The sequence below is a fragment of the Babylonia areolata genome, chromosome 2 (assembly GCF_041734735.1).
Source record: "Babylonia areolata isolate BAREFJ2019XMU chromosome 2, ASM4173473v1, whole genome shotgun sequence".
Classification (NCBI taxonomy): domain Eukaryota; kingdom Metazoa; phylum Mollusca; class Gastropoda; order Neogastropoda; family Buccinidae; genus Babylonia; species Babylonia areolata.
This window is the reverse complement of record NC_134877.1, coordinates 580,900-598,878: the sequence shown is the minus strand read 5'-3', so window position 1 is coordinate 598,878 and position 17,979 is coordinate 580,900. Positions and strand designations below refer to the sequence as shown.

General features: G+C 44.8%; 1 protein-coding gene across 5 annotated transcripts in view; it reads right to left on the bottom strand.

Moving 5' to 3' along the window:
• The window catches only part of LOC143296267 (xaa-Pro aminopeptidase 1-like), a 49,197-nt gene that overhangs the window by 26,934 nt on the left and 4,284 nt on the right, over positions 1-17,979 (bottom strand). For 2 of the 5 annotated variants that reach the window (XM_076608106.1, XM_076608114.1), the window contains exons 3-10: positions 16,007-16,070; positions 13,827-13,931; positions 10,945-10,985; positions 10,390-10,441; positions 6,808-6,951; positions 4,585-4,680; positions 2,220-2,301; positions 395-545 (exon numbers count right to left, since the gene is read on the bottom strand). In XM_076608106.1, coding sequence (XP_076464221.1) covers positions 395-545; positions 2,220-2,301; positions 4,585-4,680; positions 6,808-6,951; positions 10,390-10,441; positions 10,945-10,985; positions 13,827-13,931; positions 16,007-16,070 — 735 coding nt within the window. Of the gene's footprint in view, positions 1-394; positions 546-2,219; positions 2,302-4,584; positions 4,681-6,807; positions 6,952-10,310; positions 10,363-10,389; positions 10,442-10,944; positions 10,986-13,750; positions 13,764-13,826; positions 13,932-16,006; positions 16,071-17,979 lie in introns of those variants that run through there. The other 3 variants (XM_076608123.1, XM_076608129.1, XM_076608139.1) reach the window with 3 other exon arrangements.

Below are 17,979 nucleotides of genomic sequence, written 5' to 3'. Positions count from 1 at the left end.
ATACCTTGCCCATCTTAAGATCAACCTGTACCCATACCATGCCAGTATTAAGACCAATCCATACCCACACCATGCCAGTATTAAGATCAACCTGTACCCACACCATGCCAGTATTAAGACCAATCCATACCCACACCATGCCAGTATTAAGATCAACCTGTACCCACACCATGCCCGTATTAAGACCAATCCATACCCACACCATGCCAGTATTCAGACCAATCCATACCCACACCATGCCAGTCTTAAGACCAATCCATACCCACACCATGCCAGTATTCAGACCAATCCATACCCACACCATGCCAGTATTCAGACCAATCCATACCCACACCATGCCAGTATTAAGACCAATCCATACCCACACCATGCCAGTATTCAGACCAATCCATACCCAGATCAAGCCGGTCTCAGACTTGACCAGAGATCCCAGGAAGTCCCAGATTCGGCTGTAGGGGTGTGTGACGACCCGGGGGCCCCCTGACCCATTCACCTCCAGGTGCTGTCGCACTGGCTCCTCCAGCTTGCTCTCCTCAATGAACAGACTGTGACACAGCAATGAACAGACTGTGACACAACAGAACACATTGCCGTGTTAGAACATGTTAGTGAACAGACTGTGACACTGCAAAGTACAGACTGTCAACATGTCCATGAACAGACTGTGACATGGCAATGAACAGACTGTCAACATGTCAATGAACAGACTGACACGGCAATGAACAGACTGTCAACATGTCAATGAACAGACTGACACGGCAATGAACAGACTGTCAACATGTCAATGAACAGACTGTGACACAGCAAAGAACAGACTGTCAACATGTCAATGAACAGACTGACACGGCAATGAATAGACTGTCAACATGTTTATGAATAGACTGTTACACTGCAAAGAACAGACTGTCAACATGTCAATGAACTGACTGTGACACAGCAATGAACAGACTGTCAGCATGTCAATGAACAGACTGTTAAAAGGGAAATGAACAGACTGTCAAATGTTAATGAACAGACTGTCAACATAAACACTGTCAACACATTAATGAACAGACTGTTAACAAGGCAATGAACAGACTGTCAACATAAACAGACTGTCAACATGTCAGTCTAAATGAACAGGCTGTCAACATGACAACGTACACACCATCAACATGTCAATATACTGTTAACATGGCAATTAACATACTGTCAACATGAACAGTGTAAGAAAAGAACACAGGGTCTTACAGTACTTACTGACTAGTTGGAGTAATCACAAAGTCAGAAAAGAACAGTGCGTTGTACAGTACTTACTGGACATTGGTTGGAGTGATGACAGTGTAAGAAAAGAACAGTGCGTTGTACAGTACTGACTGGACATTGGTTGGAGTGATGACAGTGTAAGAAAAGAACAGTGCGTTGTACAGTACTGACTGGACATTGGTTGGAGTGATGACAGTGTAAGAAAAGAACAGTGCGTTGTACAGTACTTACTGGACATTGGTTGGAGTGATCACAGTGTAAGAAAAGAACAGTGTGTTGTACAGTACTTACTGGACATTGGTTGGACTGATCACAGTGTAAGAAAAGAACAGTGGGTTGTACAGTACTTACTGGACATTGGTTGGAGTGATCACAGCGTAAGAAAAGAACAGTGCGTTGTACAGTACTTACTGGACATTGGTTGGAGTGATCACAGTGTAAGAAAAGAACAGTGCGTTGTACAGTACTTACTGGACATTGGTTGGAGTGATCACAGTGTAAGAAAAGAACAGTGGGTTGTACAGTACTTTCTGGAGTGATGACAGTGTAAGAAAAGAACAGTGCGTTGTACAGTACTGACTGGACATTGGTTGGAGTGATGACAGTGTAAGAAAAGAACAGTGCGTTGTACAGTACTGACTGGACATTGGTTGGAGTGATCACAGTGTAAGAAAAGAACAGTGGGTTGTACAGTACTTACTGGAGTGATGACTGTAAGAAAAGAACAGTGCGTTGTACAGTACTGACTGGACATTGGTTGGAGTGATGACAGTGTAAGAAAAGAACAGTGGGTTGTACAGTACTGACTGGACATTGGTTGGAGTGATGACAGTGTAAGAAAAGAACAGTGCGTTGTACAGTACTGACTGGACATTGGTTGGAGTGATCACAGTGTAAGAAAAGAACAGTGGGTTGTACAGTACTTACTGGAGTGATGACTGTAAGAAAAGAACAGTGCGTTGTACAGTACTTACTGGACATTAGTTGGAGTGATCACAGCGTAAGAAAAGAACACTGGGTTGTACATGATGTCAGCCCCTCTCAGGTTGAGCAACCCTGTAACAGGCAGCCATAAAATGCAAGCTACAGGCATTTCCACACCTTCACCACATCAACCAACCCTGTAGCAATCATTCCAGTACTGTCAATATGGTATTCAACTCTTTAACAATCATTCCAGTACTGTCAATATGGTATTCAACTCTTTAACAATCATTCCCATCCTGTCAACATGGTATTCAACTCTTTAACAATCATTCCCATTCTGTCACTATGTTATCCATCCCAAGAACAATCATTCCTACACTCTCAATATACATGACATTCATTGTGTTATCCAATCATTTGTTACTCATGTCCACATTGTCATTGGTGTTAGTATATCGAGTGTACCAAAAAAAGTGAACCGCTTTTTGACAAGTATTTTCTCAGTGATGGAGAAACCGAATTCATTGAAAATTTTCACACAGTAACCTTAGGGTATCATCAACAAGTCTGTAAAATATCTTAAAGTTTGGACGCAAATTATGCGAGTACTGTCAAATTCAAAACAGCATGTCAAAAAATCCAATATCAGAGAAAAACTCACTTATTTCAGTTTATGCTCAATGTGGCCTCCATCTTCCTCCACGACTAAACGAAGCCGTTTCTTCCAAGCAGAAATGCTTTTATGTATTTCTTCCACCAATATCTCCTCCCATGACATTATTATCCTGTCCTTTAACGCCTGCTCGATCAATTTGTTTCTCACTCCCCAGTAAACTTTCTCCTTCAGAGAGTCCCATGTGGCATAATCCATTTGGTTACAGTCAGGACTTTGTGGAGGCCATTCATCTGTCTTGATGAATTCTGGTGTAGCCTCCTCCAGATGGGCCTGGGTTACCCAACTTGTGTGTGAAGGAGCCCCATCGGGCTGAAACACGTCATTGTTTCTAGGATAAAGACGCCTACAATCTGGGAAAAGATTGTCATCCAATAACTGAATGTAACTTTCACTATTAACCTCGGCTCTATCAGTGTCAATAAAATGAATATTTGTTTTTCCTTTCCAGGATACTCCACCTGAAACCATTATCTTTTTTGACAATCTAGAAGTCTCATGATAGAGGCAAGATGGCTGAATTTCTCATTTCCATTTCCCATAAACGCGATATTTTGGTGATTTTTAGCTGTCTCTAATGTAAAGTCTTTCTCGTCTGTGAAAATGATCCTTTTCACATCAGCGGCCGAGTAGCGGTCATTCAAGTCACGGCAGCGACTTTTTCTTTTCCTTCTAACATTTTGGTCCCTCTTTGATACCCGTATCCTCTTGAAGGCCTTCAGCTCCAATTCTTTCGCCATTCTTTGCACAGAAGACTTGCTCACTTGCAAATCGCTTACAACTTCTCTAAGAGATTTGTGGGTCCCTGGGTTCTCACTCCTGGGATTGAATGAGTTCCTCAACACACACCTTGCCTGGAAATTCCTTTACGATCCTTCTTCCACCCCAGCCTTTCTCCTTGAAACAGTTTTCAATGGTAACCTTATCACTTTCACTCAAAGGCATGGCTGATCCTTCCAAACTGAAACTTTGGATGGAACTGATTTTGGATACAGACGACAATAAAAAAAATCAATAGACTTGACATCCAGACAGGCTATTTTTAGACTGACACTGACTGACAGATGCTAACACCTGGCAGCTGGCATGAACATGATGAAGGTGACATTGCACAGCTCTGATAATGGATTTTTTGACATGCTGTATTGAATTTGACAATACTCGCATAATCTGCATCCAAACTTTTAGATATTTTGCAGACTTGTTGATGATACCCTAAGGTTACTGTGTAAAAACGTTCAATGAATTCAGTTTCTCTGTCACTGAGAAAATACTTGCCAAAAAGCGGTTCACTTTTTTGGGGACACCCAATATATTCTAACCCCTTACCATACTGTTGTTGTTATAATGTCAATGCAAACCATTCATGAACACATTCAACCTCACACTTTACACACCATCCAAGGAAGGAATACCAGTTCCACATAGTGTAAACCATATAATCCTACAACAAAGACACAAGTCCTACACATCAAACTCTGCCACTAATAAAATCACTTACTACATGTGTGTGACAGAAGCCTGACTAAATGACACATGAAATGAAAGTATCTAAAGGCAGCTGTCAGTCAACTCTACCCAGATACGCAGCTCGTTCTGCAAATGATTCCATGTTTGTAAAGCACCAAGAGATTGTTATCTGACTGAATACAGGCACTGTATCAGCATCAATCCTGATACTACAAGCTGTGTGAACACGTCCACTTTCATTCTGTTTCCAGACAAGAGGCAGGACTCACAGGCCACTTCATCCAGGGCGGTGACGATGAAGGCCTTGGCGTTTTTCTCCTTCAGCTTTTCCTGGACCAGCTCCACCTTCTTCTGCCAGCTGTAACCTGAACACACACACCCCACCCTTCTGACAGCTGTAACCTGAACATACACACAACACACTTCTGACAGCTGTAACCTGAACACACACACCCCACCCTTCTGACAGCTGTAACCTGAACACACACACCCCACCCTTCTGACAGCTGTAACCTGAACATACACACAACACACTTCTGACAGCTGTAACCTGAACACACACACCCCACCCTTCTGACAGCTGTGACCTGAACACACACACCCCACCCTTCTGACAGCTGTAACCTGAACATACACACAACACCCTTCTGACAGCTGTGACCTGAACACACACACCCCACCCTTCTGACAGCTGTGACCTGAACACACACACCCCACCCTTCTGACAGCTGTGACCTGAACACACACACCCCACCCTTCTGACAGCTGTGACCTGAACACAGACACACCACCCTTCTGACAGCTGTGACCTGAACACACCCCACCCTTCTGCCAGCTGTGACCTGAACACACCCCACCCTTCTGACAGCTGTGACCTGAACACAGACACCCCACCCTTCTGACAGCTGTGACCTGAACACACCCCACCCTTCTGACAGCTGTGACCTGAACACACACACCCCACCCTTCTGACAGCTGTGACCTGAACACACACACCCCACCCTTCTGACAGCTGTGACCTGAACACAGACACACCACCCTTCTGACAGCTGTGACCTGAACATACACACCCCACCCTTCTGACAGCTGTGACCTGAACACACACACCCCACCCTTCTGACAGCTGTGACCTGAACACCCCCCCCCACCCTTCTGACAGCTGTGACCTGAACACACACACCCCACCCTTCTGACAGCTGTGACCTGAACACACACACCCCACCCTTCTGACAGCTGTGACCTGAACACAGACACACCACCCTTCTGACAGCTGTGCTGTGACCTGAACACACACACCCCACCCTTCTGACAGCTGTGACCTGAACACACACACCCCACCCTTCTGACAGCTGTGACCTGAACACACACACCACCCTTCTGACAGCTGTGACCTGAACACACCCCACCCTTCTGACAGCTGTGACCTGAACACACCCCACCCTTCTGACAGCTGTGACCTGAACATAGGACGGTGAAGGTGATGATGGGTTACCTGTGTAGTGACGGAGGATGATGAGGGAGATGAGGGTTTACCTGTATAGAGATCGGAGGATATGAGGGAGATGAGGGGTTACCTGTGTAGTGTTTGGAGAGGATAATGAGGGTGGATGAGGGGTTACCTGTGTAGTGTTTGGAGAGGATGATGAGGGTGATGAGGGGTTACCTGTGTAGAGTTTGGAGAGGATGATGAGGGTGATGAGGGGTTACCTGTGTAGAGATTGGAGAGGATGATGAGGGTGATGAGGGGTTACCTGTGTAGTGTTTGGAGAGGATGATGAGGGTGATGAGGGGTTACCTGTGTAGTGTTTGGAGAGGATGATGAGGGTGATGAGGGGTTACCTGTGTAGAGATTGGAGAGGATGATGTGAGGGGTTACCTGTGTAGAGTTTGGAGAGGATGATGAGGGTGACGAGGAGTTACCTGTGTAGTGTTCGGAGAGGATGATGAGGGTGATGAGGGGTTACCTGTATAGAGATTGGAGAGGATGATGAGGGTGATGAGGGGTTACCTGTGTAGAGATTGGAGAGGATGATGAGGGTGACGAGGAGTTACCTGTGTAGTGTTCGGAGAGGATGATGAGGGTGATGAGGGGTTACCTGTATAGAGATTGGAGAGGATGATGAGGGTGATGAGGGGTTACCTGTGTAGAGATTGGAGAGGATGATGAGGGTGATGAGGGGTTACCTGTATAGAGATTGGAGAGGATGATGAGGGTGATGAGGGGTTACCTGTATAGAGATTGGAGAGGATGATGAGGGTGATGAGGGGTTACCTGTGTAGAGATTGGAGAGGATGATGAGGGTGACGAGGAGTTACCTGTGTAGTGTTCGGAGAGGATGATGAGGGTGAAGAGGAGTTACCTGTGTAGTGTTTGGAGAGGATGATGAGGGTGACGAGGAGTTACCTGTGTAGTGTTTGGAGAGGATAATGAGGGTGATGAGGGGTTACCTGTGTAGTGTTTGGAGAGGATAATGAGGGTGATGAGGGGTTACCTGTGTAGTGTTTGGAGAGGACCATGAGGGTGGATGAGGGGGGAGGAGGCCGGTCCTCCCAGACCAGGTCCACCAGGTTCTCAGTGACAGGCTGCAGGCTATGGCCACTGGACTGCAGACTCTTCTCCAGGGGCTTCCACACCGCTGTTCACACACAGTGTTGAGGGGTTACACTGCAGCATGGGTGAACAGAGAAATAACACAGCACCTGTCAGCTCTCTCTACAGAAATAACACAGCAGGTGTCAGCTCTCTCTACAGAAATAACACAGCAGGTGTCAGCTGTTCCTCTACAGAAATAACACAGCAGGTGTCAGCTGTTCCTCTACAGAAATAACACTGCAGGTGTCAGCTCTCTCTACAGAAATAACACAGCAGGTGTCAGCTGTTCCTCTACAGAAATAACACAGCAGGTGTCAGCTGTTCCTCTACAGAAATAACACAGCAGGTGTCAGCTGTTTCTCTACAGAAATAACACAGCAGGTGTCAGCTGTTCCTCTACAGAAATAACACAGCAGGTGTCAGCTGTTCCTCTACAGAAATAACACAGCAGGTGTCAGCTGTTCCTCTACAGAAATAACACAGCAGGTGTCAGCTGTTCCTCTACAGAAATAACACAGGTGTCAGCTGTTCCTCTACAGAAATAACACAGCACCTGTCAGCTGTTCCTCTACAGAAATAACACTGCAGGTGTCAGCTGTTCCTCTACAGAAATAACACAGCAGGTGTCAGCTGTTCCTCTACAGAAATAACACAGCAGGTGTCAGCTGTTCCTCTACAGAAATAACACAGGTGTCAGCTGTTCCTCTACAGAAATAACACAGCACCTGTCAGCTCTCTCTACAGAAATAACACAGCAGGTGTCAGCTGTTCCTCTACAGAAATAACACAGCAGGTGTCAGTTGTTCCTCTACAGAAATAACACAGCAGGTGTCAGGTTTTCTACAGAAATAACACAGGTGTCAGCTGTTCCTCTACAGAAATAACACAGCAGGTGTCAGCTGTTCCTCTACAGAAATAACACTGCAGGTGTCAGCTGTTCCTCTACAGAAATAACACAGCAGGTGTCAGCTCTCTCTACAGAAATAACACAGCAGGTGTCAGCTGTTCCTCTACAGAAATAACACAGCACCTGTCAGCTGTTCCTCTACAGAAATAACACAGCAGGTGTCAGGTTTTCCTCTACAGAAATAACACTGCAGGTGTCAGCTGTTCCTCTACAGAAATAACACAGCAGGTGTTAGACATTTTTCTACAGAAATAACACAGCAGGTGTCAGCTGTTCCTCTACAGAAATAACACAGCAGGTGTCAGGTTTTCTACAGAAATAACAGCAGGTGTCAGCTGTTCCCCTACAGAAATAACACAGCAGGTGTCCCTCTCCAGAAATAACACAGCAGGTGTCAGGTTTTCTACAGAAATAACACAGCAGGTGTCAGGTTTTCTACAGAAATAACACAGCAGGTGTTAGACGTTTTTCTACAGAAATAACACAGCAGGTGTCAGCTGTTCCTCTACAGAAATAACACAGCAGGTGTCAGGTTTTCTACAGAAATAACACAGGTGTCAGCTGTTCCTCTACCCAAATGACACAGCAGCTGTCGGAATTCAGAATGTTTTTCCACAGTGTGATGTTTTAGATTAATTCATTTTGTCCCGATTGCAGCAGAGGTGACCTAAAGATGATTTGCTGGCTTTAAAGTGGACAAAGAAGAGAAACTGTTTTGCTCCAAAACACCCAGCAGGTGTTGGCATACCTGTCACTTCCCTACAGAAATAATGCAATTCCAGAGTGGACATTCCAACGTCTGTCTATAGATATAACATACTGCAGATGTCTCGTGGTACCTGACAACTGAGGTGAGACAGTGTACAGGTGACAGAACACATCAACATTCCAAGGTCTATCTACAGCAACAACATACTGCAGGTGTCTCATGCTACCTGAAGACAGTGTACAGGTGACAGCACACATCAAAATTCCGTCTATCTACAACAACAACACACTGCAGGTGTCTCATGCTACCTGAAGACAGTGTACAGGTGACAGCACACATCAAAATTCCGTCTACCTACAGCAACAACATACTGCAGGTGTCTCATGCTACCTGAAGACAGTGTACAGGTGACAGCACACATCAAAATTCCGTCTATCTACAGCAACAACACACTGCAGGTGTCTCATGCTACCTGAAGACAGTGTACAGGTGACAGCACACATCAAAATTCCGTCTATCTACAGCAACAACACACTGCAGGTGTCTCATGCTACCTGAAGACAGTGTACAGGTGACAGCACACATCAACATTCCGTCTACCTACAGCAACAACATACTGCAGGTGTCTCCTGCTACCTGAAGACAGTGTACAGGTGACAGCACACATCAACATTCCGTCTATCTACAGCAACAACACACTGCAGGTGTCTCATGCTACCTGAAGACAGTGTACAGGTGACAGCACACATCAAAATTCCGTCTATCTACAACAACAACATACTGCAGGTGTCTCATGCTACCTGAAGACAGTGTACAGGTGACAGCACACATCAAAATTCCGTCTATCTACAACAACAACACACTGCAGGTGTCTCCTGCTACCTGAAGACAGTGTAGAGGTGACAGCACACATCAAAATTCCGTCTATCTACAGCAACAACATACTGCAGGTGTCTCATGCTACCTGAAGACAGTGTACAGGTGACAGAACACATCAACATTCCAAGGTCTATCTACAACAACAACACACTGCAGGTGTCTCATGCTACCTGAAGACAGTGTACAGGTGACAGAACACATCAACATTCCAAGGTCTATCTACAACAACAACACACTGCAGGTGTCTCATGCTACCTGAAGACAGTGTACAGGTGACAGCACACATCAAAATTCCGTCTATCTACAGCAACAACATACTGCAGGTGTCTCCTGCTACCTGAAGACAGTGTACAGGTGACAGCACACATCAAAATTCCGTCTATCTACAACAACAACACACTGCAGGTGTCTCATGCTACCTGAAGACAGTGTAGAGGTGACAGCACACATCAAAATTCCGTCTATCTACAACAACAACACACTGCAGGTGTCTCATGCTACCTGAAGACAGTGTACAGGTGACAGAACACATCAAAATTCCGTCTATCTACAGCAACAACATACTGCAGGTGTCTCATGCTACCTGAAGACAGTGTAGAGGTGACAGAACACATCAAAATTCCGTCTATCTACAGCAACAACATACTGCAGGTGTCTCATGCTACCTGAAGACAGTGTACAGGTGACAGCACACATCAAAATTCCGTCTATCTACAGCAACAACATACTGCAGGTGTCTCATGCTACCTGAAGACAGTGTACAGGTGACAGCACACATCAAAATTCCGTCTATCTACAACAACAACATACTGCAGGTGTCTCATGGTACCTGACAACCGAGGGAAACAGACAGCGCAGAGGGGACAGCACACATCACACCACTGACCCACATAACACAATACCTCACCTCTAGACACCAAGGTCGGGTCACACCCAACCATGCACTCCACTGCTAACTCCTGCAATGAAGAAAAACACTATCTCACCTTTACACATCAAGGTCGGGTCACACCCAACCACGCTCCCCACCGGCAACACCTGCAACACCACCACCAGTAAATAGAGATATTACTACAATTCTGATTCTGAGAATGACATTTAGAAAGATCATTGTCAACACTCACAGGCCTGGTACAACCATGAGTACATGGAGATAATACAGCTGTTCTGATTCTGAGAATGACATTTAGAAAGATTATCGTCAACACTCACAGGTGAGGCAATGTATCAGAGGTCTACATGCACTGTCTTTTCACTATTATCATTATTATACTGATATATCTTTAAAAATTTTTTTTTATAGCTTTAAATCATATGAAAACGACTGCTCCAGAACTAAATGTTATGCTGAATGTTAATCTAAAAACCCTTCTTGAATTTTCTAATAGCGGTGAAACATAGTTTTGTAGTGTATTACTTTTGGTGACAACAGGTCTGTGTGGGTGAAATTGGGGCTGCTCTCCTCAGGGACGTCTATGTGTGTTAAGTGCAAGCTGCACACAGGACACTGGTGCATGACCAGCTCCCAGAGAAGTACTGACCTTGTTCAGCCATTTTGCCATGGTGGGCGTTTCCACCAGCCCTGCAACACAACATTGTCAATAACTGCCATTAACTCATTTTCACTGCCAAGGGGTTTGTCATCACAGCTCTTTTCTCAACACAGGGAAAGACAGAGACGGAGAATGAGAGACAGAGAGGAGGGTCTGAGTTGAAGTGGAGGTGGGTGAGGGGTGAAGAGGGAGAGAAGGTACTGACCAGAAAGCCGTATCTTGCATCACTGATACAGGACCACCAACTGTACATGGCAGGAAGCACGGCCAGAAGGGTGTCATCCAGTGACCAGGTTTCAGGGCCTCTTTCTCTACGGGCTGGAGCCCTTGGGAAAGGCACTTCACTCATCCTCCTCTTTCTCTATGGGCTGGAGCCCTTGGGAAAGGCACTTCACTCATCCTCCTCTTTCTCTATGGGCTGGAGCCCTTGGGAAAGGCACTTCACTCATCCTCCTCTTTCTCTACAGGCTGGAGCCCTTGGGAAAGGCACTTCACTCATCCTCCTCTTTCTCTATGGGCTGGAGCCCTTGGGAAAGGCACTTCACTCATCCTCCTCTTTCTCTACGGGCTGGAGCCCTTGGGAAAGGCACTTCACTCATCCTCCTCTTTCTCTATGGGCTGGAGCCCTTGGGAAAGGCACTTCACTCATCCTCCTCTTTCTCTATGGGCTGGAGCCCTTGGGAAAGGCTCTTCACTCATCCTCCTCTTTCTCTACAGGCTGGAGCCCTTGGGAAAGGCACTTCACTCATCCTCCTCTTTCTCTATGGGCTGGAGCCCTTGGGAAAGGCACTTCACTCATCCTCTTTCTCTATGGGCTGGAGCCCTTGGGAAAGGCTCTTCACTCATCCTCCTCTTTCTCTATGGGCTGGAGCCCTTGGGAAAGGCACTTCACTCATCCTCCTCTTTCTCTATGGGCTGGAGCCCTTGGGAAAGGCACTTCACTCATCCTCCTCTTTCTCTACGGGCTGGAACCCTTGGGAAAGGCTCTTCACTCATCCTCCTCTTTCTCTATGGGCTGGAGCCCTTGGAAAGGCACTTCACTCATCCTCCTCTTTCTCTATGGGCTGGAGCCCTTGGGAAAGGCTCTTCACTCATCCTCCTCTTTCTCTACGGGCTGGAGCCCTTGGGAAAGGCACTTCACTCATCCTCCTCACTCTACCCAGCTGTCAATGGGTACTGGACTTCACTTGGGGAAGTTTCAAGTGGAGGAGAGGCCCCTGACACAGTGAATATGGATCCACTGCCCCTACTACTGAGAGACTGTGGGGCTTTCAACTCTTTCATTCTGTCTATGAACCATTACTTCCCCTTGATCCCAGATTCCCGTGATGCATATATTCCCTTCATTCCTGGATTTAGAGAAGAGAAAGAAGGTATGAAACAGGGTGTTAATTTCGGAGACTTACAGCAACGTTGCTCATTACAGTACATTAAGAATAAGATTGTCATATACTGTTGTGCACAGATTTGACATGAGAAGTTGTCTATGACCCTGGTGGCACAATAAGGTAACATCTCTGGTGACACTTGGGTGTAAAACAGGTGAGTTTGGGGTCAAACACAATGCACACAAGGATGTATCACATGCAGGACAGTGTTCTGCTTGCAGAGTATGCAAACCATGCAGGTTCTCACCGAGCAGTGCCTCATATGTATCTTAGTGCCACCACTAGTGGTTAAATCCATGAAAAACTGTCACAATTATTGTCACTGCTATTGTAATTACCACATGAACGACATGAAGTTTGTTTGCTGAAAGTAAGAACATGTCTTTCACTACACAAGCACTTACCAAGCTAGAATCAGACCATTCTCTACACATTAATTCACAAACCAAACTTTCCTATGCACACATGTTTGTGGCATAGTCATCATGTCATACGTCACATAAAACTGACAAGTGTGAAATACCTTCAACCAATCATGCTAGCTACTGCACAAATATACACCACATTTTTCACACTTATCTCTGTCTTGCACTTTCTGAACTTATCATCCCCCGCTGTCTGAGCTTCTGTAGCAGCATCTAACTGCACTCTCTCCTCTTCATTCAGTTGTAACAAATCAAAATCATCTACTGATAAAGCATTGTAAAACTCATCACCAGAAAACTGGTCTGAATCGGACTTTTCCATACATTTTCCGTGTACGTGTCTGGTAAGCAGTGCCATGTCTATACAGCACATCAACAAGAATGTAGCAGTGACCACTTTCCCACGGCCCAGGGAGGGGGTGTCTGGCATCCATTCCACTCATAAACACTGCCCCGCTTGTGACGTGTACCACGTTCAAAGCGCTTACCACCAGAACGGATTTTCAGCACTGTAGGAAGGAAAGGAGATTTTCTGTGCTGCTCGTTTTTCTGTTCTCCAGGATACAGCAATGAAGGGTAAGATTTCTGTCAACTGGAAAACCCTGCTTCAGGGATCAAAGACCTTTTCAACCTTTAAATGGACATAATTCTTCCTGTGAAAGGCGCTATCATTTTGAAAAATCCATTTTTGTACACTGAAAAACTGTTGTCACAAAAACTGTTCAGCCCGCTCATGCAGATGAATCTCTAATAACATTCATGAACACAATCTGCAGCAATGGTGATACTGACAGAACTGTGGTCCAAAGAGAACTGAAGCCGGCACACAGCAGTGACACTGACCTTCCTCAGGATCCACTGACACTGACCTTCCTCAGGATCCACTGACACTGACCTTCCTTCCTCAGGATCCACTGACACTGACCTTCCTTCCTCAGGATCCACTGACACTGACCTTCCTCAGGATCCACTGACACTGACCTTCCTTCATCAGGATCCACTGACACTGACCTTCCTCAGGATCCACTGACCTTCCTCAGGATCCACTGACACTGACCTTCCTTCATCAGGATCCAGTTCCCGTCCAGCTGTGCCTCTGCCTGCAGGTGATAGCGGCCGTCAGTCCACAGGGCTGCCAGGTTTTCCGTCACCACCGCCGTGCCTGGTACATACAGACTGTGCTGTTGTGTTTGTTGTGCTGTGCTGTGCTGTGCTGTGCTGTGCTGTGCTGTGCTGTGCTGTACTGTGCTGTTGTGTTTGTTGTGCTGTGCTGTTGTGTTTGTTGTGCTGTGCTGTGCTGTTGTGTTTGTTGTGCTGTGCTGTCATGTTTGTTGTGCTGTGCTGTGCTGTTGTGTTTGTTGTGCTGTGCTGTCATGTTTGTTGTGTTGTGCTGTGCTGTTGTGTTTGTTGTGCTGTGCTGTCATGTTTGTTGTGCTGTGCTGTCATGTTTGTTGTGCTGTGCTGTGCTGTGCTGTGCTGTTGTGTTTGTTGTGCTGTGCTGTAATGTTTGTTGTGCTGTGTTGTGCTGTGCTGTGCTGTGCTGTTGTGTTTGTTGTGCTGTGCTGTTGTGTTTGTTGTGTTGTGCTGTGCTGTGCTGATGTGTTGTGCTGTGCTGTACTGTGCTGTTGTGTTTGTTGTGCTGTGCTGTTGTGTTGTGCTGTGCTGTCATGTTTGTTGTGCTGTGCTGTTGTGTCTGTTGTGTTGTGCTGTGCTGTCATGTTTGTTGTGCTGTGCTGTGCTGATGTGTTGTGCTGTGCTGTACTGTGCTGTTGTGTTTGTTGTGCTGTGCTGTCATGTTTGTTGTGCTGTGCTGTGCTGTGCTGTGCTGTTGTGTTTGTTGTGCTGTGCTGTCATGTTTGTTGTGCTGTGCTGTGCTGTGCTGTGCTGATGTGTTGTGCTGTGCTGTAGTGTGCTGTCATGTTTGTTGTGCTGTGCTGTCATGTTTGTTGTGCTGTGCTGTGCTGATGTGTTGTGCTGTACTGTACTGTGCTGTGGTGTTTGTTGGCTGTGCTGTGCTGTTGTGTTGTGCTGTACTGTGCTGTGCTGTGCTGTGCTGTGCTGTGCTGTGCTGAAGCTGCCAGACTGTCATCACTGCGGTGCCTGTTCCACATGGACTGTGCTGTACTGTGTTGTGTTATATTGTGCCGTATTACACTGTATAGTATTGTGTTATACTGTATTGTATTACACTGTGTTGTATTATGATGTATTGCACTGTGTTGCATTGCGTTGTATTTTACTGTGTTGTGTTGTATTATATCGTGATGTATTACACTGTGTTGTAGTGTTTTCAATTATACTGTTGTGTTGTATTGTGTTACAATCTGTTGCATTGTGTTGTATCACACTGTGTTGTGTTGTATTGTGTTATGATGCATTACACTGTTGTAGTATGTTCTATTGTATTACACTGTGTTGTATTGTGTTGTATTACACTGTGTTGTGTTGTATTACACTGTGTTGTGTTGTATTGTGTTGTATTACAATGTCTTGAGTTGTACTGTGTTGTGTTGTAGCTGCTAAACTGTCCATCACAACTGTCACACCTGTTCCACATGTTAGGTCAAAAAAGTCCAAGTTCCAACAGCCATTTATGGCAGTAGAGACAGAGCAGTCATACTCACTGCATCTAGGGCTTGGTCCAGGAATGCAGGGCACAATTATCTCCATCTACTGATTTAAACATTCCCCAACCCAAATCAGGCACCTGCTCACACTGGGAGTTAAGAGGAAAATGGGAGCAGTGTCTTTCCCCAAGGACAAAACACTGTGCTCAAACTGGGCCCCCAACCCCGATCACTGGTGAACACTTCATCACAAGTCCAGCACCTAACCCATTCTGCCACAGCGGCCCCATTCCACTTGTATCATACTGTGATCAACTGTGTTACTGTTTTGTCTTAACACATTTCTCTATAAACGTAATGCAGGATGGTCGTCTGCTTGTCAGACTCCTTTTCTTTCCTCTTTCTCCCTCTTTCAATGGTCTCCACATGGTGTGGGAGTTTAGGGGTCAGTGTTGTGTGTGTGTGTGTGTGTGTGTGTGTGTGTGTGTATGCGCATGCTCATGTGCCTGTATGTGTGTGCGTGCATGTGTGTTTGAAAGGCTGAAATCATAAGCAAAACAAAACAAACAAACAAAAAAGAATAATGAATGATAAAAAGCTCACAAGAGATGCAAAACACATGCACACAAGTCCCCCAAGAGAAAAATAGAGCCAAAACGTAAAAGTGTACCTGCTGATCCAGTGAACCCAGTGATGAAAGCTCTTCTCTGGTCACACTCTGCCACATACTCACTCTGTCAACAACACAAAATCACAACTCTACATTTGACCTGAAAAAATATGCTGACCAACTGGGATTACCAGAATTGGAAACCTTAGCGTCTTCTCTAAAATTGACTTGGATACTGAAAGTGGGGACAACATATCATAATTATGGAAAAATGTTGCAATAGCTGATTTTCCTGTGCTGAATAATATCCAGAAATAAGGGCCAGAATTAACATCTTTTTCTCAGTCAAATACTTTTTGGACAGATGTATTTATCGCATACAAAGAGTTTTTCTGCCATCAATTTCTTTTCATCCCAACACTGTTTCCCTGAAAAGAGACAATGGACTGTCATCAATTTCTTTTTTATTCTATCCCCACATTGTTTCCCTGCAGACAGACACTGGACTGCCATCAATTTCTTTTTCATTCTAACCCGACATTGTTTCCCTGAAGACAGACACTGGACTGCCATCAATTTCTTTTTCATTCTATCCCCACATTGTTTCCCTGAAGACAGACACTGGACTGCCATCAATTTCTTTTTCATTCTATCCCCACATTGTTTCCCTGAAGACAGACACTGGACTGCCATCAATTTCTTTTTCATTCTATCCACACATTGTTTCCCTGAAGACAGACACTGGACTGCCATCAATTTCTTTTTCATTCTATCCCCACATTGTTTCCCTGAAGACAGACACTGGACTGCCATCAATTTCTTTTTCATTCTATCCACACATCTATTTGTTTCCCTGAAGACAGACACTGGACTGCCATCAATTTCTTTTTTTTAATTTTTTTTTTCTATCCCCACATTGTTTCCCTGAAGACAGACACTGGACTGTCATCAATTTCTTTTTCATTCTATCCACACATTGTTTCCCTGAAAACAAACACTAGACTGCCATCAATTTTTTTATTAATTCTATCCACACATTGTTTCCCTGAAGACAGACACTGGACTGCCATCAATTTCTTTTTCATTCTATCCCCACATCTATTTGTTTCCCTGAAAACAAACACCGGATGCATCAATTTTGTTTTTTTTTTAGTGTTTATTTCCTTCCCCACATTGTTGTCTCCAAAACAGCAACACTGGACAACCCATCAATACTCTCTATTTTTGCAAATTTTATTTTTAAACATTCCCCACAATTAGTCCCTGCAAGGAGAAGGAAATGGCAGCATTTCTTTTCCTCCATGCCAACACTGTTTCTAATGCAGATCACTGGAACACCATCACAATTCTTTATCATCCTAACCATTTTCGCCGACAGCGCCATCACTGAACTGTGATCAATTTCTGTTTTTCTTACACACATTTCTCTATAAACAATGCAGGATGCTCTGCTTCATCTTTTTCTTTCCTACTTCCCCTCTTTTTCTCCACTGGGGATAGGTCAGTAGCTGGTGCTGCATCAGAGTTGTGTGTGTGTTGTAATCTCATGTCCATGTCGCATTGTTTGACTGAAACAAACAACAACACAACAAAAATTTAATGATGATAAAAACTAAGTGCACACATGAAAGTCCCCCAGGAAAAATAACAAAACAATGTACCTGCATCATTACCTGTGATGAAAGCTTTTCTTGTCAATCCCCACATATTTCCTCTGAAAACACAAACACTAACTCAAAATTTACCTTTTGCCCAAATTATAACCAGAATTGTTTCCTCTGAAAATTACTGAACAAATGGACAGCATCAATTATGGATTCATTCATCCACATATTTTTGTGCTGAATAATACCAGAAACTAGACGGCCATGAATTACTTTTATCTTTTTTCTTCAAATTTTTTCACAGATTTTTCCTAAAACAAATTTCTGACTGCCATCAATTTCTTTTCATCAATCCCACATGTTTCCCTGAAAAAGACAATGGACTGCATCAATTTCTTTTTATTCTATCCCCACATTGTTTCCCTGCAG